The 24,773-nt window shown below is 37.3% G+C and overlaps 2 protein-coding genes across 2 annotated transcripts; both read right to left on the bottom strand.

The window, feature by feature from the left end:
• Positions 1-1,352: 1,352 nt before the first annotated feature.
• FABP9 (fatty acid binding protein 9) lies at positions 1,353-10,061 on the bottom strand. The gene is made up of 6 exons (XM_074386619.1): positions 9,968-10,061; positions 4,917-4,979; positions 2,931-3,103; positions 2,042-2,111; positions 1,587-1,618; positions 1,353-1,403 (listed from the first exon to the last, which is right to left on the bottom strand). Exons 1-6 carry the CDS (start codon positions 10,059-10,061, stop codon positions 1,353-1,355), a joined length of 483 nt encoding a protein of 160 aa, XP_074242720.1.
• An 836-nt stretch (positions 10,062-10,897) lies between these two features.
• FABP4 (fatty acid binding protein 4) lies at positions 10,898-16,971 on the bottom strand. Its single transcript, XM_010350891.2, has 4 exons — positions 16,815-16,971; positions 14,109-14,281; positions 12,611-12,712; positions 10,898-12,119 (listed from the first exon to the last, which is right to left on the bottom strand). The coding sequence occupies exons 1-4, from the start codon at positions 16,885-16,887 to the stop codon at positions 12,069-12,071; spliced, it is 399 nt and encodes a 132-aa protein (XP_010349193.1). The 5' UTR covers positions 16,888-16,971; the 3' UTR covers positions 10,898-12,068.
• Positions 16,972-24,773: the final 7,802 nt, after the last annotated feature.

Genomic DNA, 24,773 nt, shown 5'->3' with positions numbered 1-24,773 from the left:
CATCATCTTGACCTCTGGAGCACAGGCATGGTTACAGTTGGTACACACTCAAGTCCTTAGGAAGGAGGAGGACATGTCATGCTGGAATGACCATCATTGCCCACATCCAGCAGCTGCATAGCCAGCACCAAACCCATCACTGCTGGCCACAGCTGAAAACTCAGAGGTCTTCAGGGTTTAATGTGACAACCCTAGCTTCTTTCCTTGGCCAGGGATTCAGTTCATGTCCCAACCTCATGTTGTAGTTCTTTAGTTTATTACCCTTCAATATCACCTTACTAAGGAGCCAGTAACCCCTAGTTTGCCTAGATCAGTCCCAGGTTATTCCTACTCTCCAAGTGTAATTGTTAATAGTGGCCATTTTCAAGTTTAATTTCTCATCCAGTTTGGATGACAAGTTGCATGAACATTCTACTCTAGTGAATATTAGACATGATTCTGAGGACTTACATTTGACCATATACTATCTATGTTTCAATTTGAGACACAAAATGATTATTTAGAAAATCCTCCCTCCTGCCCCCCACCGCTTTCTTTCTCCTTTTTCCACTGCTATAGTTATAAAATATTCAGTGATTTTTTTTTGGCTTTGTCCTTTAATTTTACCTCCATTAGTCTGTTTTACTCTAAGCCTGGAGAGAATCAGCTTTTAGCAACAGCCTTTGGTGAAACTATTAAGGGACTTTGTGTAGCTCTAACAATTATATTCTTACTAGGTATTTAGAAGTTCAGGACTGGCATTTAATAAGATGACATTCCGCAAAAGCTAAGTTGTAAACAGTTGTGACAGATGCATCAGCCTGATTAATTTAAATGGATTTATGGAGAAATTAGATGACTGTTTTAAATGCTCTTTTATAGCAACTCATCCATAGTGTATGACATCCAGTCTCTACTGCTATCTGTCTGTATCATCATCATTTAATCTGTGTATCTGCTTTAAGTGGGGCCAGACTTCTGAAAAAATAAAAACTCAGCAATGTTGCTTTTTAGAATCTGAGCTGCCTAGGAGGTCACCCGAATTTCCACATGGCTTTGATAGAATGCCTTAACCTAAATGGAGTGTCCTTCAGTGAGAACTCAAGGACTTGTGGAAGTCAGGCGGGCAGAGGACAGAGGGGACTTTGGTGCTGTTACGATCACACCACGGGCAAGTAGCTTCTTGCCTCATCAATTCAGGGGTCTGTTGGTGATTCTCATTATCAAATAGCTTCAAAACTGCACTTAATTTGATGCTTTTATTGAGCAAATTAATATTGAGACGTTTTTTAAAAGTCACTGGCCCTGAAGCATATCTTCTTCAAGTACTAGTTCCCTGTTGGTGAACAAGTTTTCATTGCTGTGGACTTTCTTCACACCTTTTCATAGATTCTGGTGCTGACAACATTATTCATTTTACATTCCTAAAGGCCAAGATGGATCTATTAGAGTTGGTAGATAACTGGCTAAACGTGCCCTGCACCTTTCTCCTCAGACCAAACCCTTCATTCAGGATGCAAAAACAATTGAGTAACTTGAAAGGCATGTATCAGATAGGAACATATAGAGACGTCAATTTAGGAACATACAGAGACTTCAAAACTTACCACTACCATCTTTTCACCCACAATTTTTCTTTCTTTTTTTTTAATTGCATTTTAGGTTTTGGGGTACATGTTAAGAACATGCAAGATTGTTGCATAGGTACACACATGGCAGTGTGGTTTGCTGCCTTCCGTCCCCTCACCTGTATCTGTCATTTCTCCCCATGCTATCTCTTCCCATCTCCCCACCCCCGTCCCTCCCCCATTTTCCCCCCAACGGACCCCAGTGTGTAGTGCTCCCCTCCCTGTGTCCATGTGTTCTCATTGTTCAACACCCGCCTATGAGTGAGAATATACGGTGTTTGATTTTCTGCTCTTGTGTCAGTTTGCTGAGAATGATGGTTTCCAGGTTCATCCATGTCCCTACAAAGGACACGAACTCATCATTTTTGATGGCTGCGTAATATTCCATGGTGTATATGTACCACATTTTCCCTATCCAGTCTATCCTCGTCTTTTGATTGTTGTCTCTTTGCCGAGCCATTTTTGGACCTGAATCATTGAGCCATTCTCTAATGTTATGGTGCTCTATAAATCATGAAGAAATCGGTTAAAAGTAGCAATTCGCTACCTTCTAACCTACATGAAATTGGATATCCACTTTTTAATTTCTATTTTGAAATTCTTTTTTTTTAAATCTTCAATTTGGTTGTCATGATTTAGTACTATCAAACTAGAGGAAGTCTCAAGAGAGTATTTAGTTAGTGCTCTTTCCTAGGCAAACAATGCATAAGCTATTTGTGTTTAATTTTTTCTTTCTACATGCTCTTTCATATCGTGACAAAGAGATTAAAAAAAAATGAAATGAAGGCCAGGCACGGTGGCTCACGCCAGTAATCCCAGCACTTTGGGAAGCCAAGGCAGGCGGATCACGAGGTCAAGAGATCGAGACCATCCTGGCCAACATGGTGAAACCCCATCTCTAATAAAAAATACAAAAATTAGCTGGGCATGGTGGCGCATGCCTGTAATCCCAGCTACTCAGGAAGCTGAGGCAGGAGAGTTGCTTGAACCCAGGAGGCAGAGGTTGCAGTGAGCCGAAACTGCACCACTGCACTCCAGCCTGGCGCCTGGCAACAGAGCAAAAAATTGTCTCAAAAAAAAAAAAAAAAAAGAAAAAGAAAAGAAAGAAAGAAAGAAAGAAAGAAAGAAATGAAAACAATTTGAATTTTGTAGCCCTTTTGTTAACCATCAAAATATTAGCAAAAGGATTAACTTTAGAGATGTGAGAATATTAACAGAACAAGCCCAGACGGACTTGGTGATAAATCAGATTGGAGTAAACCATGCCTAACCACCTTCCAGCTTTCTCCTGATTGTTGCACACCAGGAAGAGATAGTTCTGACCTTTACTTTCCGGTTGTCTGCTGTGGTTTCATCAAATTCTTCCCCCAGCTTGAAGGAGATCTTAGTGTTCTGGAAAGAACTTTCCGTTCTTATGGTCATTGTTTTCCCATCAACACTAATACTTACTGTCAGCTTCACTAACCCTGCTACGTTCTGGGCTGCAAAATCCACTCCTATAAGACAGAGATAGCCTTGGACCTTATTAAGACATTGTTCACAATTATTCTGGAAGTCAGTTTTCAAAGAATGCTTACTTCACTTATATTGAAACTTTGGATAATGTACAGGAACTTATTTTATGTTCTCTGTGATATCTGGGTTGAGCTAGATCCTCCCAATCATAAGGTGTATCATGTAATTATATGTGACATTTAAAAAAGCTAAATCCACTCTCTGAGGCTATTACACTTCATCTAAAATGTAAATTTGTATGGTGCCTTTCAAGAGATCAAATGCTGGCACTTCGCTTTGTGGAGTGTTGCAACAACCGTGTGGGTGCAGGAGGAGTTTGGCTTAGAGGCTGGCCCTGTTGTTCTGGTTGGGAATTTCCCATTGTCATCTTGACTCCTGCAGTTGGTGGGCAGAAGCGCTGACTCCCTCTCTGTCTTATTATCAAACTCCATTTCACATTCAGATTGTGGAACTGATATGACAGCTCACTGCAGAGAAGCAGTGTTAGACATTTGCATCACAAAGAAGAGTGAAATGGTTAAAACACAGGCTCTAACTTGGCCACTTGCTTGCTTGGTCATATTATTTACCTCTCCTAACCTTCTGATTTCTCCATTAGTAAAGTGTGGATAACTGTATACTTACCTCGTGGATGTTTTAAAAGATTAAGTGAAAGGATTTAGCATGGTACTGGCACAAAGAAACTGCTCAGCTGTTATTCCTCCTTGCATTATGCCTAACTCAGCTCCCAATCAACACCAATGCTATTCTGGCCATAAGCTCCAAGTTTTTTATATATCCCGCCCCACACACACCAATTTTAATTCAAAACAAGGGAGTCTATAATATGAAGAGATAGAAAAACTTGTTTCTTATGACCGTCTGAGAAAGTTAATACTGACTACATAAGAGGAGCAAATATTACATTTATAAGCACATTGACTTATTATGGGGATAAGGCATTGCTATTTCATTGTCTAGAATGAGTAAACATAATTAATAATTGTAAGCATCTATTGAACATTTTAAGTAAGTTTAAAACAAAGTAAAGATAAGAAAGTCATTGGCTTTATATACAGTTTGCTATTGCAAGGGAGGTTTCTCCTAATTAAATATAAAAAAAGATTGCTGTTTCTCTATTAGTAAAGAACAATTTAGCTATTATACACCCAAGCCATTATAATTAATGTGTAACTGTATGACTTGAATTAGAGATTAAAGGATAGGTAGGGTTTATAATTCTGAGGTATATCTAGTGGTGAAACGTCCAATGAGTAAAAATATTCTGTTTCTTCCATCCAAATTTCTAATTCTTCAAAATCATATTTGTAAAATATCTCTCACATGTTTGAGAACTCTAAAAATTAACCAACCAGAAATTTTGTTTGTTGCTACTGTTGTTTTAAAGTTATAACTTAAAGCAAATCTTTAAACAAATTTAATTGATCAATTTAATTGTAGGTAGTATTAACTGTCTATAAATTTGAAGCTGGGAAAAATGTTATTAAATGAAATGACCAAGCTAAAGTGAAATTCTGTCTAGAAGTTAAGTTGAAGTATTTTGAAAAAGGATAAATTGATTTAAATACATAGATTATGACTGGGCAGGGGTGTCTGTGGGCCTAGTCTTCCAAAAAGAGACAATTATTACTAGTAATTTTAAAAAGCAAAGGTAGATGCATAAATTATGTTAGGTTATAGGAATATACCCTAGGATCACAAAAGATAATTGTAGGAAAATTCGTGGTAAAGCACAAACCCAACCACATCACAAAATGATTTGTCAATTTCCAAATCTGGAATGATATTTCTCACCCGGCTCTTTCATGTAATCCTCAGAGTTTTCACTGGAGACCAGCTTCCAGGTTCCCAAGAAGGCTCAGCCATCTTGGAATACTTGCTGAGAAGAGCCACTTATAATTGAAAACCAAAGAAATATAGGTATTACGGTGCTGCCAGTGGCTTAATTTAAAGAGCACCTTTATCACATGACTCTTGTGAAATTGCCAATGGGCAATAGCAGCAAGACTAAAGATTCTAGGAACCGGCATTTGAGTCATTTTATTCACCTCCAAATTAAGAGACAGAAAATTGTCAGGTAAATTTAAGATCAATGATTTTAGCTTCTAGCATAAAGATTTACACCTGAGTCACCTGATAAATATTACTTGTGGAACTGAGACAATTTTCAGTTGACATCAGCTTTTTGAGCAATGAATACTGAGTCAACCCTAAAGGAATATCGTGACAAATTGATAAACACCTGACTGAGATGTTTTCCCACCTAAGACAAGAAATCCTTGCTTGGTCCACCTCAGCTGTTTTTTGTTTGGGTAAGTCACAGTGCTCAAACATCCTCTTCATTAAAATAATATCTTCCCTTCCTTACAGGGTTGATGAGTTGATATTAGTTAATGTAACTGAAATGCCTACAATTACTTGAAAAGAGGTGAAAAATGTGATTAATATATTATCATTGTTGTTAATCAAAGATAATTGAGGACTGGAAAGAAAGGTGACAATTATCATTGAGTAATGGTATGTGATTTAAGCCCTTCAAAGGAAGTGGAGCTAATGCCTAGAAAATTTGTCTTTCAGGCTTACAAAGTAACCTCTACATTAAAAAAATCCTTTTAAATTATAAGAAAAAATTTGGGGAAGTTTTGTGTAGAAAAAGAAGTTTAGAATCTGCATTCTAAAAGAAAGACAAACGCAGCAAATAGTTTAAATCTCTGTGCAATTATTTCTGAAAGCATCTTCTGCAACCCCAGTAATGGAGGTGGACTTTGCAGGTACTGAGTTTAGTAAGAAGAATTAGGTTCAGTAGTTGCCAATTTACACTACAGTTTTGAACTCCAGTTAAGTTTTGAAGGTCCTGGAAAGTTAGTGTCAAGGACTAGAAGAAGAATATTTATATTTTTACCTACTTTGTACAAAGTATTTCTTTAATTCAGAAAATATTTATTCGAACCATCTCTTTGTGGACAAAATAAACAAGAGGTTGATGTTTTGATATTGTAAAGCAATAACTTAAGTGGAATAAAGAATTGCTTTTGATGAAAACATATAAAGAAGAAACATATAATGTGATATCTTTATAGGTGGAACAATTATTAAATTATCTATAGTGTAAAACAGAGTAAGCAAAAATCCTAGAGTTAATTTCAGGAAACTAAGATCCAAGCTCAAAATAAGTGCCTCAGCAGTTGAACGTGTGTTCAGAGGTGATGTTCAAATACGGAGCAAGTTGTTAAGCGTTTGCTTAACTGGTTCTAGATGTGTACTCTCTGCTTTAAAGACAGCAAGCATACATTGCTATGCCTGCTGGCCAGCAGGGTAGTGTAGTAAAGATCTCCCATCAACATAACCTTCCTTATTGTTTTGATTTTGTCATAGAATGATATTCCTGTGGTTCATTTCAGAACTCAGTTGGCCCATGAGGCTAAAGCTAACAGCAAATTTCTGGTTTCAATTAACCTCAGCAAACTGATGCAAGAACAGAAAACCAAACGCCGCATATTCTCACTTACAAGTGGGAGCTGAACAGTGAGAACACATGGACACAGGGAGGAGAACAATACACTCTGGGGCCTGTGGGGTCAGGGCTACGTGGGGAGGAAGAACATCAGGATAAATCCTAATGCATGTGGGGCTTAATACCTAGGTGATGGGTTCATAGGTGCAGCAAACTACCATGGCACACATTTACCTATATAACAAACCTGTACATTCTGCATATGTATCCCAGAACTTAAAATAAAAATTCTGGCTTCTGTAAAATTCCCCACCCACAGGAGAGAGCCAAAGGGAGAGTCAATCTCTCTTTTGCCTCTACACACTTTCCTATCTCACGTGATGCTTACAACGGCTGCATCCATTGTGTTACCTCCTCGAAGACGGAGCCAGAACTGAGGATGGCAGAGCAGAAATGTTGAAGGAACTAAAGACCACTTTATTTCAAAAATTTATATTATGTTAGTTAATAAATTCCATTCTTAAACAATTTTGTTTCTGAGCTTTTGTAACTCGCAGAACAAGTCTTCTTAATTAATATGCCTTTGTAAATAGCTTCACCAAATGATGAATTGGGACCTTCGCAACAACCAGTTGCGTGGATCACATAGAGTTGGCTGTGTGACAGCATATACCCATCTTCCTGAACCAACTCAAACATCTCTTTCTTTGTGAGACTGGTTCAGAGCAGGTAATCCCCATGGTGTGAAAATAGAATTATATGCTTAACAGATGTATATTAGACAACTTATTTCATAGTGCTGCAAATAGCTGTTTCCCAGCTGTCTCCTGAGCTAGGGGAATATCAAAAAAATAAAATATCTCCCACTCACTTCTGTATCCTTAAGACAGTATCTGGCATAAGTGTTCAGTAAATGTTTTATGGATGAGTGACAAAAGAAAGTATATGTTTTTGGCAGGAAACGGTGGCTCAAACCTGTAATCCCAGCACTTTGGGAGGCCAAGGCGGGCAGATCACCAGGGCAAAAGATCGAGACCATCCTGGCCAACATGGTGAACACCGGTCTCTACTAAAAATACAAAAATTAACTGGGTGTGGTGGCGTGCACCTGTACTCCTAGCTACTCGGGAGGCTGAGGCAGGAGAATTGCTTGAACCTGGGAGGTGGAGGTTGCAGCGAGCCAAGATCCTGCCACTGCACTTGACTGGTGCCTGGCAACGGAGCAAAACTCTGTCTCAAAAAAAGAAAGTATATTTTTAAACTGGCAGTTCTCCTCATTAGTGTTCTTTATCTCTCTAACAGTGACTAAAGACAGGGTTTTAGTACATTATCCTCTCCTGACCTGAACCTATGACAGGCCTTTTATTCTGGTCATTATCAGATGGTGGAGGGATGCTGAGACTCTCTTTATCTTTCTCAGTGTTTCATTTTTACATAGTACAAGTCTCCGTTCTCAACTAAGAAAGTTCTCTGTTATTTCTGTTGCTGCCACCACTAGCCTTTAGTACTTTGGTTTGATTATAAAAGAAAAAAGGTAAGCACCATTTCCTCAAGTAGAAAAAAAATTTTAAATTAGATTGTTCCTAATTTTAATCCTAGTAAAGGAACTAGAATACTGTAATTTGTTATAAAATAGATACATGTCTTGTTTCTATGACAGTTTCAAGGCTTATTTCTCCAAGACTTTATTTTTGTATGCTCCTTCAACAACTCATTTTCTATATTGACTTTCTTGTGACATTCTAAGACATCAAGTAGTTTTTAATAATTTTTAAATTTGAGATGCTACAGTCACCACTGATGATGGATACTGGTAAAGTTAAACATATACTGGAAGCTACACAAGTATTCAGAAATATGCCTGATAATTTATTGCTGCACATATAGTACTTTAGCTGGATTTGATAAAGCATCTTAAGATTTTTATTTCCACATGCAGTGGCACCTCTAAGTATCACATTCCTTACTGTGTTCATCATTCAATTTCAGTCATCTATTTTTATAGATGCAGTAATATTCTTAATAACTTTTCAAAGTATACATTTAATCTAGGAATATGAAAAGTAGTTCAGTATTTAAAATTTTTCTTTTTAAGGTGATATTATATTACCCAATATGGAAAACAATTATTTTGAAATTCACTTGGGTTAATAAATAGTCTGAATGTAATATTCAATCATTGAAATAGTCCTTGATTTGCTAGTATTTTCTACACTGGAGAAAGTAATGTTGTAATTTCAAAAGACTATTTATTAACATAAATGATATATTTTAAGAACAACACTTTTTCCAATAATTTTTAATGTATGGGGGCTTTAGGAGAAATTTTACATTGTTTTTACTCCTGCATCACTTCACTTAAAACAAAAATTTTACTTAAGACAATCATACCAAATAAATTCTGAGCAAATAAACTTTTCGATATGATAACTTCCAGTTTATTTTTACTACTTACAAAGTAAGTCCATCTCATATCTATTATTTACTGCTTAGTAAGTATATATAAAAATAGCAATTTCTTTCTCTTTTTTTAGTGAAGGTTATTTATTTGAAGTGCTCATTATTTAGGAGCATATGGAAGCAGTTGACCACACTGAAAATTCACCTGTACTGGGACTGTTCTTTACTATTATTATTATTAATTTACTTTAAGTTCTGGGATACATGTGCAGAATGTGAAAGTTTGTTACATAGGTATACCTGTGCCATGGTGGTTTTCTGCACCTATCAACCCATCATCTAGGTTTTAAGCCCCGTATGCATTAAGTATTTGTTCTGATGCTCATGCTCTCCCTCCCCTTGCCCCCAGCCCTGACAGGCCCCAGCCCAGTGTTTGATGTTCCCCTCCCTATGTCCATGTGTGCTCATTGTTCAACTCCCACTTATGAGTGAGAACATGTGAGGTTTGGTGTTCTGTTCCTGTGTTAGTTTGCTGAGTATGATAGCTTCCAGCTTCATCCATGTCCCTGCAAAGGACATGAACTCATTTTTTTTATAGCTGTATAGTATTCCATAGCTATCTTCAGAGTTAGCTTTAGGAATAAACTTAAGGTCTTCTCAGGTTCTTTCTGAGCCTGTGACTTCCCTACATAGGCATACTGACTTTTTAATTTTCCTTATATATGTGGTTGCTTTGAATGTCCTAGTCTTTAATGTCTGGATTCTAAAAGGAAAAAAGAAAAAATATGATGTGGGAAGTAGGGGAGGAGCTGACTTTTTAAATACACCAAAAGCTGCTCCAGCCCAAGAAGAAATGACTTACAACAATAAGGGGTGTTGTGTGTATGTGTGTGTGTGTGTGTGTGTGTGTGTGTGCAACGACTGCTGGCCAATGTGTCTGCAGTTCTGTGATCAGAAGCAGCAATCATTAATCAAAACACAGATCCATAACATTCGGAAAACATGGTTCTTATTGTCCATCCTAGTTCCTGCAAGATGACTGCAAGCTGCTCCAGAAACATGTGCACAGCTGCCTTTGTGGGCATTGTGGGTGGGCATGAGTATCTGCAACTGGGTTAAGAGCTGAAATTGACCAAAATTAACTGCAACTTATCATCCAAGACTTCCCTGAATATTGCAAGGGTTCAATAGATTTCAGAGTCTCAAAATAGATAAATTAGACAGATTCTGCCAGTGCATTTGTTGTCTAGGTAGGAAGACATATTCCTGCTCATCCTACTCTATCTTCCAGAATTTTCTCATAATTGAGTTTATCACATTTCTGAATCAAGTTATCACTTGCACATTTATGGCTTCCAGACAGTATAACTCTTTTGAATTTCTGATTATTATAGGTAGGAAGACATATTCCTGCTCATCCTACTCTATCTTCCAGAATTTTCTCATAATTGAGTTTATCACATTTCTGGATCAAGTTATCACTTGCACATTTATGGCTTCCAGACAGTATAACTCTTTTGAATTTCTGATTATTATATCTATTTCTTACTCAGTTTTATGATGTTAAACTGTGCCTCAATTTTTTTCTCCGTAAACAGAAATCCAAATCCTCACATCAGATTATATTGATGACAAATGATTTAAAGCTTGCAAAGTGACTGGCACCATCATTAGTGCTTAATAAATATTGGTTTACCAAGAATTGTCCTAAAAATGTCTATATATCTTTTCTATTTAAGTTCCTCAAACCTCTAGTGAGCCCAAAGTGAGAGTCTAACCCTATGTTTTTATTAAAAAAAAATTCTTATGGTCAGGGAAATAGTCCTTCTCTTCTGGCCTTTTGATATCATGGTGTTACAGGGTAAGTTGCAGAAAGTGAAAACCTTTGAACTTATTTTTAAAGAAAGAATCACAAACAGAATGATATCAACTGAAGCATGTACTTTGGCATATTTTTGTCTTACAATAAAATGTTAGCATTAATTTGTAAATTTCAGTCTATGTATAAGAAACCTCAGCAATCTGGAAAGGTGCTTCATAGCTTCTGTGAGAGGTGGGAAAAACATACAGACAACACATACACAGACATGCACATTCACACACACAGTACCTTGGAAAACTCATTATCACTTTTGTATGCCTTATAAACTGAGATTCCTTGGAGATTTTATTTGAATAAAAAGTTCCATTGGTGAGACAAATACAAGTTTGGAAACCACTACAATAAAATTTGAATCTACTCATATACAAGACTATCGTCACTTTTCTGAAATGAATATGATGGAATTATTTGCACTGAATTCTGGAGAGATAGTCAAAATATTTTGAGAGAGTGAGAGAGCAAGAGAGATCACATACACATAATTTTTATTATTTATAGTATATTGTTATAACTGTTCTGTTTTATTATTAGTTATAGTGCCTAATTTAAAAATTAAACTTTATTGTAGGTATTTATGTATAGAAAAAAACATAGTATATATAGGATTCAGTACTATTTGTGCTTTCAGAAATCCACTGGGGATCTTGAAATTTATTTCCTGTGGATAAGGGGCAACTACTGTGTATACTCCTCTCTTGCAACACTCTAAGACAGAGCAGGTATAAAACATGAGCACTTGGGCCAACTGGCTATGAGCAATTTCACTACATTTAAAACTACCTTAGGTCTCTGAGATAAACTTACTTAACTGTAGCTACAATAAAGGATTTAATATTCAGTAATGGCATTCACGTAACAAGTAGGTACTTGTTACTTCCTACCTAGGAAAATTCTAGCTATCCATTTTTACTTTGAATTATTATGAAAGATCTTATCATCTCTATCAGAACAAAGCAATAATGCAAATTTTCTATTTCCTTCACTCAATTATGACTAAAAAATTATCCAGCACGATGAATACATCATTATATCACCTTCTAAATCTAAAAAAAAAATTTGTTTAACCAACATAACCATATTGAGTAAAATCAGCTTGGGAGAAAAGTAGTTGCTTGCTAAATCATGGAAAACAACATCTTTTTGAACAATATATCCAACAGAATGTTGTAGAGTTCAATGCAAACTTCAGTCCAGGTCAACGCACCTTGGCTTATGCTCTCTCATAAACTCTGGTGGAAGTGACGCCTTTCATGATGCATTCCTAGGCACATAAAACAATTGATCAATCACTGGGATTAAACTATGGATTTATTTATTGTATCTCTCGATGTTGGGAATAAAGCAGTATTCATTCAAAAGATATTCATTTCTGGACTCCTGTGTATGTACCCACATATTGTAATAAGATAGATACAAAGGCCAGGAAAATGCAAGTTTCCCCCTCCAGGAGTCTTATAATCTGTATGGTGAGTGAGAAACAGAAGCAAAGATAGGTAATATAATGTGGTGGTGGCACCACTGGAGACAGCCTTAGGATGCCTGGAAGCAGACAGAGAATGATTCCTAGAAGACAACATGCCTGGGCTGAACTCAAAAGCATGAAGGGCAATTGCCAGAGTGGAAGCATAGTTCCAATAAAATCTTCTTTTTGTTTTATATAATCAAAAGGAAAATCTGTTTCCTTAAGTGGAATAGTGATCATGAGATGACCTAGCAGTAAGATCCAGAATTAAGTAGCTGGAAGATACTCACCACCACCAGTTTATCATCCTCTCGTTTTCTCTTTATGGTGGTTGATTTTCCATCCCATTTCTGCACATGTACCAGGACACCTCCATCTAAGGTTATGGTGCTCTGTAGGCATAAGAAAATGTAATTATAATTTGCATACGGAAGCAGAAAATAAAATTTAAAATACAATATCTTTGTTCAAAGGAACATTTTGAGGTCATTAGTAATTCTAAGTGACAAGAATATATTGCAACAAGAAAATAAAAGAGTCTCCAAAACAACAAGTTACCACTTATAGATACGTTATGTCCGGAGTGTTATACAAATTACAGAATTGGAAAAAAGTACTGTGCAGGAATATAAAAAGAAAATTTACATTGAGATGGTAGTAGTATGGGTGATTTTTCTATTCCTTTCTTCCTTTTTTTTTTTTTTTTTTGTTTTTGAGACGGAGTCTTGCTCTCTCACCCAGGCTGGAGTGCAGTGGTGTGATCTCGGTTCACTACAACCTCTGCCTCCAGGGTTGAAGTGATTCTCCTGCCTCAGCCTCCCGAGTAGCTGGGATTACAGGTGATCACCACCACACCTGGCTAATTTTTGTATTTTTAGTAGAGACGGGGGTTTCACCATATTGGCCAGGCTGGTCTCGAACTTCTGACCTTGTGATCTACCTGACTCGGCCTCCCCAAGTACTGGGATTACAGGCGTCAGCCACCGCACCCGGCCTCTTTCTTCCATCTTTAAAAACATTCTCTTACACTGTTATAGTACTTTAATTCACTTGAAATACTCTATGTATTATATGACTCAAATAAATTATGTTAATAATTTTTTTTTTTAATATGGAGACAGGCCAGGTGTGGTGGCTCACAACTGTGATTCCAGCACTTAGGGAGGCCACGGCAAGAGGATTGCTTGAGGCCAGGAGTTCAAGACTAGTCTCGGCAATATAGTAAGACTCTGTCTCTCCAAAAAACAAAATAAAAAATTAGCTGGGCATGATGGCACACAGCTGTATTCCCAGCTACTCAGGAGGTGAAAATGGAGAAAAATTCACCAACCTTATATTTAAGGAGACACAGTTTAGATGTAGGAGTTCAGGGATCTTTGGCTTATGATAGAATGGTTTTCTTCCTTTTATTATAAAATGATTTCTCGGCTGGGTGCAGTGGCTCACACCTGTAATCCCAGCACTTTGGGAGACTGAGGTGGGCAGATCACCTGAGGCCAGGAGTTTGAGACTAGCCTGGCCAACATGGCAAAACTCCATCTTTACCAAAAATACAAAAATTAGCCAGGCGGGGTGGTGGGCGCCTGTAACCCCAGATGCTAGGGAGGCTGAGGCAGGAGAATTGCTTGAACCCAGGGGGTGGAGGTTGCAGTGAGCCGAGATCACATCACTGCACTCCAGCCTGAGCAACAGAACAAGACTTCGTCTCAAAAAAAAAAAAAGATTTCTTTTAAGCAGTGGTAATTTAGAAAACAGACATGTACTCTGTGCCACTTCCTTATTTCTCACCTTGACTTTCCTGTCATCTGCGGTAATTTCGTCAAATTCCTGGCCCAGTTTGAAGGAAATCTCAGTATTTTTAAAGGTGCTTTCAGATTTAATGGTAATCACATCCCCATTCACACTGATGATCATGTTAGGTTTGGCCATGCCAGCCACCTTCCTGGTGGCAAAGCCCACTCCTACAGTTAAGACAAGAAAAGATGTCAGGTTTACATTTTCTCTAAGTCAGAGAATGTGTGTGTGTACACAGGTGCATGTGTGTAAGAGAAAAAAGACACTAGTGAGTTTCTTAAAGGCCTAATTTAAACAGTTCCTGCAGATAATAAAATCAGACTAATACTTAAAAAAAAAAAAAAAAAAAAAAAAAAAAAACTAAAGCACAACCTCTGAGAAACAATAGGTGTAGGCTCTATTCTTTAAACTTCCCTTTCTCTGGTCTGGATGCAACTTCTCAGGAGACCCATTGTTTATTTTCAACAAAAATATGTATAAAGGTTAAGTCTTTGGGAAGATATATATTTAAAATGTTAGCCACTATTATTTTTCTCTTTTAAGAAAATACTCGAGGCCACTTGACCATTGTATACATACTCAACATTACATTTAAGAAGGGACAAATAATTTTCAACAGAATTTTGGGGGTTAATGTAGACTTATTTACAGTTAAATAGTCATCTGTTTTGAGTGTACAAAAATCACATTTCATAGCATTTGTTGCCAAATCTACTTTTCTGTGCTTCTTTCTCAAATTACTCCACCATGAAATGTAGATTTTGATGAATTTCATGGGAACAGAAAAGCCACCCATACTACTACAAAAGGAAAAATGTTTTCTACATTTATAACATTTTAGAATGGTGATATCATTCCTAGTAATTTATAGGGGATATTTAAAAAGGCATTAGTCATCAAATTGTGAAAACTTCAACATTTAAGAAATCACTGTTTCTTAGTTTAGAGTAGGTTAGAAGCCAATACTTTGATTTCCAATCACCTAAGTTGTGAACTCTTCTTTCTTAAAAAGGAGAATACATTTTCTTGTGCAAGGTATGGAATGAATAATTTACATCCTAACACAGCAGTAACTTGCTGCTACTGTGTATGCCATGCAGAATTTATGACAGTCATAGATGTTTTGAATTTTTCAACATGTACATGTAAATCTAAGCTCTTTCTTTGACTAAAGGCAACCAAAGGCTAGAAACTGGGAAAAACTGGGAAGAGATATATGGTGCCAAATAAGTAATGCTGAGGCTCTGACTTAGCTGTCTGTCTGAAAAATGGCTGCAGGTTTTTCTTCAAGTCCTGGCTCTGTTACAAAATATAACATTAAACGTATGATGTGAGCCGGCTTCATGAATGCAGGCAAAACTGAGTATGATGCAGGAATGGCTGACCTTGGGAAAAATCATAGACTCCATTTGCTTGAGTTTGCTTTTATTTGAGTGGTGAAGACAATACCTGCCCACTCATCCTCAATTAGAGCAGCTGATCTCATGCAGGAGGTATTTTATTGACCTTAATTATCATCAGTCGTCTACAATTTAAAAATACAGTATTATTGGAAAATACAAATATTAAAAGCATAAAAAAATTTTTAAAAATAAATAGTTAAATGTCCCCAAATCCTGGCATTTCTGTATCCGTGCATATTAATTAGTTTACTGAATCACTTTAGTGTATTCTAGAAACTTAGGTCTCTCTGATGCTAAAGTCACCAATTTCCCTATCATCTAAAAACAAAAAAAATTTACAGATGAGCTATATATATATATATATATATATATATATATATATATATTCAAAACACTTAACACACCTGTACAGTACTGTTACATTCTAAACCCTAAGAAACAGATTGCAGAAAATTCCTCCCCAGTTTGTAACCCCATTTCTGACTTCCGTGGACTATCCTGCATGGGGTTGAGGGAGAAAGGCTTTCAAAGTGGAATCTGCCTGAGTGAGAAGTTGCCTCTTTTGCTTTACCTCCATAGTTATCTGAGAGACATTCATCCAACAACCTGCTGACAATGTTATTAGCATCTAAAAAATTTAAAACCTCTACTATCAAAGAAGAGCTATGTTACATATATAACAGTCTCTTTTTAAATTACTTAATAATTCTACAGCATCCTATGTCGTTTCTAGTGAAAGGAAGTATTTAAGCTCTTTAAGAAACACATTTTCTGAAATAAAGATTTTTGTCTATCATAAAACAACCGCATATTTTAATGGATTGACATTGAGAAAGAGAATAACTGGCTAACATACAGTTACTGAAAAAGAGCCTTGAGTTAAGGGAAACTGAGTGCTTTCAGTTTCAAATGAAAATTATTGCATATCATTTTTTTCCAAGTTATTGCTTATTTTATATGCAAAAGGGGAAGAAAGAAAAATATGCAGAGAGCTATGTAAACCAAAGATACTCTAGTTTTGCAATTAAAGTCAAATCTTGTTTTTAAAGACCATAAGCATTCCATTTAGACACTTTTTAAATATTGGTACACCTTTAGGAAGCATTAGTTGTAGCTTTGGTTCAGAATTTCTCTAGAAACAAATGATTATCGCTTGCTATGTGTGGAGCCTCTCTATAGAAAGCAGCATTTTCATTTCTGGCCAGAGCTTCCAAACACTGATGTAAACACAACTATAAACTCTTTTCCCCAAAAGAAAATGTTATAAATCCACTCATTACCCAATGCATTTCCTTACCTACTTCTTTCATATAATCATCAAAGTTTTCACTGGAGACAAGTTTCCAGGTACCTACAAAAGCATCACACATTTTGTGAGTTTTCTAGGATTATTCTTCAAGGTGAAAAGGAAGCTGCAGTTTTCAGGAGGGTGCTGTGACCCTCTTGAGTCCAGATAACTTTCTTTTAAAGATGCTCAGAACATGTGATCTTAGGAATGACCAATTGGGAATGATACCCAATCATTTCCTTCATTACTGACCTCTGCATTTTTTTCTCTGAGTCATGTTTTTCATATAAATTTCTCAACTTTGGTTCTCCCTGGCAAACAGTCATTGGACTTAGAGTACAAAATTATTTTTAAACCACTAACGGGATATTTTAAACATTCCTGGTTTGATAGCTTAATGCTCAGTGCATGAATTTCTCCCTATTATTTCTATACATACTTACCCCAGTGTAGAGAAGGGAAATTATTTTGAGATAAACTTTGACCTTCTTTTGGAGTTTTAAAATTTAAATTGCAGTTGTGTGGTTCTTTTGAATTGAGAAACATAAGAACTGCCTTGGAGAGTCTTACATAATTGCAAAGCCTCTTTAGGACAGTACTGTCTCAGGAATTACCTGGCAATTAAGACAAAATAAATAATGGCATTTAAAAGTACTCAGATTTCTAATTTCAAATGTTTTATATGATTTTAAAAGTACATTCAGTTCACCTACCAGGAATCTGGACTGTAGATTTTATTGAAATAATTTAACCTCATTCTTTCCGTCTCCTAAACCAAATTTATTCAGATCAGAAGCGGTGTGGTTGCAAACTACCAAAACCAATATCCTTCTTTTATACAGTGACCAGTCTGTGAAATTAATTTCCTAAAGTAATCGTGGTTTTCAATTCCCTTCACCCCATGCAAGAATGATGGAAGATGTTCACATGTGCTGCAAATTCCCATGAACACACCCAGATTTGGTGGCAAAAAAGAAAATAGTGTATTTCAGAGTGATGCGTCACTGCACTGTGTATCCCACTGAACAGGACCCGCTGAGCATATGACTGATTCATAAGCCTGTGTAACTATCCTGAGGGCTTTCCAAAAATGTTTGTGGCAGGAGATGCTGTAAACAACAGGATTTTCTGTAGGAAAGCAAGTAGCTATGAAAGCCTGATAAAGTTAGGCTTTGCATTTGTTAATGGCACAGTAATAACGCTCATCTACTCTGGACTGTTGCATAGACTTTGGCAATGTACCATCCAGGTAGGCTTGCTATCAGTGATTTGCCTGTTTCCCATTGAATAAGACGTTTCAGGTGGAAAGTGAATAAAAGTGACAAATCTTAATAGAGGGATGTTTTTGATAATGTTTTAAATTAATTTCCTTCAGACAGGTTTTTAAATGATTGAATTTGAATACAGACTATATGTATTGTAACACTGCAATTTGGTTTTTTAAAAAATTTATTTATATAGGTTTAGCACTACATGTGAATTTTTGTTACATAGGTATATTGAGTGGTGATAAAATCGGGACTTCTAGTGTAACCATCACTCAAATAATGTATATTGTACCCAATAGGTAATTTCTTTTTTCTTTTTTTTTAGATGGAGTTTCACTTGTGTTGCCCGGGATGGAGTGCAGTGATGCAATCTTGGCCCACTGTAACCTCTGCCTCGTGGGTTCAAGCAATTCTCCTGCCTCAGCCTCTCCAGTAGCTGGGATTACAGATGCCCATCACCATACCCAGCTAATTTTTTGTTTGTATTTTTAGTATAGATTAATTCATTATTAGATACACGTAGTTACATATTCAATAAAATGCCTGAAGGAAACCCTTCTTTGATGGGTGAGAGTCCACCAGCATGCCTGTAAAAAACAACAACAAAAAACTTGAAGAATATTTGTGGGCCAGTAGCATCGTCTTCTACATCAGCATATGCCGTGTCTGATCATTGCTGGAGACATGGTGTCGTTGAGATTTTCTAGAAACAACTACTGGCTCTTTTAATGAGTTCATATAAACAAAAATAGTAGTAATCTATAGCAAAGGACCTTGGTAACTTAAACAGCAATGAGAGATTTAAGATATGAGAAGGTAGAGTCCACAGGAAGACATTTCATATGATCACCTGTTAAGAGTAACAAGGCTTGGCAGAGTTTCTTACCTGAAGGAATATTACCCTTAAAAGCAGCTCAATGTATATCCTAAACCCATGGAACATGTTATGGAATACTAATATTCCTACTCTGCAGAGGTCCACTACGTTGTCTTGTGTAGGGTAGAGAACTCTTTCTGGATGATGAGCTGACCAGAAATAGAATGCAGAGAATGGGATAATGGAATGAGGTAATGAAATGAGACAATGGGATAGCAGTGAAAGAAATTTAGAAGAGTTGTAAGTGTCTTTTGTACAAAACATGCTGATACCAAGAAGACTATCAAAACAAAACACTTTTAAAATGGCTTTGTACATTACTTTGGTCCCACACTGGTAACTAGAATGGGAACATCGATTACAAAAGAGAGACACAATTTGTTCTGCATGATAATCTGTCCAGATGCAAATCTGCTCACAAGGCAAGAGTTAAGAGAGATGCGGACTGAGCAAGGGTAATGGAATGAGACAATAGGATAGCAGTGAAAGAAACTGAGAAACAATATAGAAAGTATATAGGATGCTCCTTCCCTTTTGGAGGGACCTAATAACTCAGAAACGAGGTGCATAGGTGACAATTTGCCTTTGACCATGAAAAGAATTCCCGCAGAGGTGACTATACTTTTATTCAAACATACCCTAATACAGCATAGACATGCACACACCAGGTCAGAGTGTTTCCTTAGGGCTGTGGCAAGGGATCTTCAGTAGCCAGAGCTTTTCTTTTCTTTGGGGATGTGGAGGCAGGGGACATGGCCCCAGACCCTCAGTGCTTAATAGCCCTGGCTCAGGCCGTCTGCCTTGCACTTTGCTCTCCTATGGACAGCTTCCATGGAATGCGTCCCTCTGACCTTTGCCTGTGTTTATTTCTTTTGGAGGAAATGAGAGTAATTTTTCTGACAATTTTTAAGTTGAAGAGGAAACATACCCACTCTCTGAATAATGAGGAGTAGGGAAAAAGCCCTGATGAGGGGGAGTGTTTTCACAGCATGTATGTAATAGGTTAAGGAAAGGTTCATGCCAAGGCTCCTTTTATTTGAAACAAAGCTCCTTTCTTAATGCATCATTAGTATCAGTGTTTTGGGATTTGTTAGAATTTTAAAATGAAACTCTAATAGGAAAATCAAGCATATTTTATTTGGTTCTCTCTCTCCATGGACTAGTGGTAACATTTAAGATGAGAATTATTTTACATTTTCTACCTTGGGTTTAAGAGGCAGAGTAAAGGTAGCTCTGTACAATTTTGTGTGTCATTTACTGCACAGTGAGCGGTCACTGACTCTTAACTCTAACTCCAAATGGTGACAGTTTTGGAAAGAGTGAGTAAGCCATAGGCTATGGATCAGTTACAGGGTAGTGGCTAATTATAGACTTCGGTTGTGCCGTGTTGCCCAACACTTCACTTGCCCTCTTACTCATTAAAAGAACTCTTCATATATAGTGCAGTGGGTATAAGAAGGAGCCAACAAAAGAGCTAGCAAAGCACATTCTGAATATCAAGTAGCATGCCCTACTTTGCCTTTACATAATAAAGCAGTCCTCATTATGAACTGACTGTAGGCCAAAGAGAACAAATCCCTAGAAAATGTCCAAGGGGACAGACAGAAACACACACACGCACACACACACACACACACACACACACACACACACACACACTCTTCACATTTGCTTTCTTCTTTGTATTCATGTAACATTAAGTTATTCCCCTTTTAATTCCCAGGTGTGAGCTCTTTGGGGATAGGGGATATGTCTTACGCATCCTTGTATCCCCAAGGCTTATGTCTGACGTGGTAGTTCTGTCTAGTTCATTGTTGAAATAGGAGAAAATCATTCAGGTTAATTTAAATTGCATTGAGGTATAAATGGCAGATGTAAGTATTTGCATTTGAATCCTGACTTACCCCCTCCCCAATGTTGTTTGTGACAGAGTCAAGGGAAAAATTTCAGGTGTGGCCCTCCAAAAATGTGGTAGGATGTAAACTGCTATTTGTTTTTATAAGAATTGTTTTCAGTCCACAAGGAAGGAACATATCCTGGCTCTTCCAAACTTCTGTTCATAACCTTGTTCTTGCCAATCTCAGTCCATTTACATTTTATCTGCTTTTTAAAATAGCATACATGTACTGTAATTTTAATTACGCAAATAGAGCTAAATGCAAAGAAGACATTCAGCCATGTACTCACTAAATGCCTAGCAAGTGCCAGTCACTGTGCTTGATGCTCTGGTCCAAGAATGAATAAAACAAGTGGGAAAAGGCACATGAGGACCATTATGACGTCAAAAAATTATAAGCTCAAAATACACACACACACACAGACACACACACACACCGACACACACACACAGGCTGCTATTGGAGTGAAATAGTACCTCATGTGGCCATAATCAGGATGGACGGGATTAGCAATGACTTCCCAAAGGCCTGACATCCAAAATAAGGCTGAAGGATGGCTCAGAGTGTACTGGGTAAAGCAGGGTTCAAGAGGTACCGTTCTACATAGGGAGAAAAGTTTATGAGGCACCTAGAGGGAGTCTGGGAAAGTGAGGGAACTCTGCCTCATGGCAAATGGAAAAATGCTGAGTGGCAAGAGTGTGTATGGGGCATTAGAGAATTAGATGGTGTTTAGAGCAAGGAGGAGCTCACAAGCTAGGCTGAACATTGCGGACCTAGGTGAAGAGCAGTATGGAATAACTGCGGAATTGTAATGAGATAGTAGTATGGTCAGATTTGAGTGTTTCCAAGACTATCTTGGCTGAAGAGTAGAAAATAGATTGGGGTGGGACTAGGAAATTGGTGGAGAGATTTGAAAATAAAGTTTACTAATAAATACTTATCCAGAAGTTAACACTGAACATTTTGGTATACATTCTCCAGACTTTTTATATATATTCATATGCTATTTTCTAAATGGCATTACAGTCCACACTGCTTTAGAATTGACTTTTTCACTTAAAGAATATTCATAAAATGTACTTAAAATCTATTATATATCAAGCAGTATTCTAGGTACTGATAATACAACTACGTACTCTGACTTTCATTCTGTGTCCATAAGTATACTGGTACTATATCTTTTTCTTTTTTTCTTTTCTTTTCTTTTTTTTTTTTTTTTTTTGAGACAGAATTTTGCTCTTGTTTGCTCAGGCTGGAGTGCAATGGTATGGTCTTGGCTCACCACACCCTCCACCTCCCGGGTTCAAGTGATTCTCCTGCCTCATCCTCCTGAGTAGCTGGGATTACAGGCATGTACCACCATGCTCGGCTAATTTTTTTGTAATTTTTAGAGATGGGGTTTCTCCATGTTTGTTAGGCTGGTCTCGAACTCCAGACCTCAGGTGATCTGCCCGCCTTAGCCTCCCAAAGTGCTGGGATTACAGGCATAAGCCACCGCACCTGGCCCCCCTACCATTTTTAATGGTTCAAAAGTATTCACTGATGGAATGTCTACCATATTGTATACCATATATAATCAATATTCTACAATAAAACATCTTACTTGTTTCCAGGGTTTTTTTTTTTTTTGTTGTTGTTGTTGTTTTTGTTTTTGTTTTTTTGCTGTGATAGAGAAAACTGCACCCCAGTGACCATCACGATACAAATATCAAAACAGATATTTCCAGTGATATCCTTAGGCCACATTTTTGGAAATGAAAATGTTGGGTCAAATAAATAGATATTTTAAGGCTTTAAAAATGTACTGCCAACTTTCTCCCCAAAATGTTTGTACCAATTGCTGGTCTTCTTTCATGTGGCTATGTGTCCTAAAAAACATTCAAACCCTTTAGAATTTAAGAAATTTCAAAATGTTATAGATAGAAGATATCTTATACATATATAGTGAAGTTTGTTTTTTATGTGAAAATGGGCCAAGGTTAGACCAAAAATAGTGAGAGTTGTACTAGCAACCAGGTTTTCTTCTTCTTCTTCTTTTTTTAAAACAGGTTCTCACTCCAATTGCCTGTACTGATCTCAGGTCACTGCAGCCTTGACCTTCTGGGCTCAGGTGATTCTCCCACCTCAGCCTCCCTGAATAGCTGGCACTACAGGCACATGCCACTGCGACTGGCTAATTGTTTTGTATTTTTAATAGATACAGGGTTTCATCATATTCTCAAAGCTGGTCTTGAACTCCTGGACTCAAGGTATTCAGGTTTTCTGAGACCATTACTTGTTTCATTAATCTGTGCTCCTCCTTCCAGAAAGCCTGGAACTCTTAAATTAATAAGTGAAGCAGTTTTTAATCACATGATAAACTTTATAAGAGTATAACATGCAAATGAATTTAAGGAACATCAGATTTTAGTTCAATTTCTCTCAAGTGCCATAACTCTTCTATGATCTCATAGCACTTTGACCATCAAAACCATATGTGGTTATGTTTCTGACCTCCAGACTATGAATTTCTTTTCTTTTTTAATTGAGACAGAGTCTTGCTCTGTTGCTGAGGCTGGAATCCAATGGTACAGTCTCAGCTCACTGCAACCTCTGCCTCCTGGGTTCAGGTGATTCATCGCCTCAGCCTCCTGATTAACTGGGATTACAGGCACACACCACCACATCCTGACCATTTTTGTATATTTAGTGGAGACAGGGTTTCAGCATGTTGGCCAGGCTGATCTTGAACTCCTGACCTCAGGTGATCCACCCTCCTTGGCCTCCCAGAGTGCTGGGATTACAGGCATGGGCCACCAGACCTAGCCTCAGACTGTGAGCTTCTTGAAGGAGGAACTGTACATTCAGAGTGTTTCTGGCAAACAGTAAGCAGAGTTTCTGGCTCATAGTAGACACTTGGGAAATAATGTTTGAGAGAGAGAAAAATGGGGACGAGAGGAGGAGAAAGAGAAAAATAAGGAGAAAAAAGTAAAGAGGAATAAGGGAGGAAGGGGAAAAGTGAGAGATAGCATATTGGGATGAAGACACAGTTTCCCTAATGTTGCAGGCAAAAGGAGAACCATGTGCTGTAATTAAAACACCAGATAGCAGCAGATGCTACAATAGGCACTAACTGTGATGAAATGCTGCTAAAGAGACAGAATAGGAGCAGTTCATCCAGGAACAATTTTGATTATAAGGGAACACTAAGTTTTCTTGGTGGGAGGCATTTTTGCTGTGAGATTTCCCCCAGTGAACTCTGATCGAGTAAGAAACCACAAACGTCAGGCATCTGTGAAATACATTTGCCGTCTGGGTGTTAACTTCCCTCTTGACGAAAATCCTCCCTCACTGGGTGAAATGTGTATTCCTGCGTTTGTTCTGTGGCTTGCCAAGATTCTTCATATCTAGATGTTATTCCTTCATGATGCTGATTCTATGCTATGAAGGAACTATCATTCTTTACAACTTTGTCGTTGTATTAAAGCTTATATTCAATGGACATGAACATACCTGTGACATTTTCTTGGTTGCCTTATAAACTGTGTTATAGAATTAAAAGATCATGAGCTCTGGCATTAAGACATGTTGAAATGTAATTGCCACTATTTACTAGCTTGCGACCTTTGGCAAGCTAGTTCATTTCAATGACGCTTGGCTTTCTCATCTCTAAAACTGAAAAACTAGGTTTTATGGTTATTGTTTAAATTATTAATTTTTAATGCCAAGTATTTTGCATGTTGCCTGGCATATACTTGCATATGTTCCTTAACATATACCTTACTCAGATGGCAGCTCATATTAATAATAGTATTAATGATAATAATATAGTCCTAGAAGACAAAATCACAAACTTGGTGTTGTGAGTCCTGGGCTGGGAAGAATTAGGAAATATTCTCTGATGCAGAATTGCCTTTCTCTGCATGATTTTTGGTCTCAAAACTCT

The sequence above is a fragment of the Saimiri boliviensis genome, chromosome 15, assembly GCF_048565385.1.
Source record: "Saimiri boliviensis isolate mSaiBol1 chromosome 15, mSaiBol1.pri, whole genome shotgun sequence".
NCBI classification, from domain to species: domain Eukaryota; kingdom Metazoa; phylum Chordata; class Mammalia; order Primates; family Cebidae; genus Saimiri; species Saimiri boliviensis.
Note: the sequence above shows the minus strand (reverse complement) of the source record. Positions and strands in the feature narration are given on the sequence as shown.

What these genes read in the sequence shown, in the direction of transcription:
- FABP4 (XM_010350891.2), bottom strand. Translation starts at nt 16,887, where the DNA reads ATGTGTGATGCTTTTGTAGGTACCTGGAAACTTGTCTCCAGTGAAAAC. An exon ending in CAGATGACAGGAAAGTCAAG is followed by an intron (nt 12,713 to 14,108) that starts GTGAGAAATAAG and finishes TTATGCCTACAG; the next exon opens with AGCACCATAACCTTAGATGG. An exon ending in AGGATGATAAACTGGTGGTG is followed by an intron (nt 12,120 to 12,610) that starts GTGAGTATCTTC and finishes TTATGTGCCTAG; the next exon opens with GAATGCATCATGAAAGGCGT.
- FABP9 (XM_074386619.1), bottom strand. Translation starts at nt 10,061, where the DNA reads ATGCCCACAAAGGCAGCTGTGCACATGTTTCTGGAGCAGCTTGCAGTC. An exon ending in AAGAACCATGTTTTCCGAAT is followed by an intron (nt 4,980 to 9,967) that starts GTTATGGATCTG and finishes AAGATGGCTGAG; the next exon opens with CCTTCTTGGGAACCTGGAAG. An exon ending in CAGACAACCGGAAAGTAAAG is followed by an intron (nt 2,112 to 2,930) that starts GTCAGAACTATC and finishes CATGATTTATAG; the next exon opens with AGCACCATAACATTAGAGAA.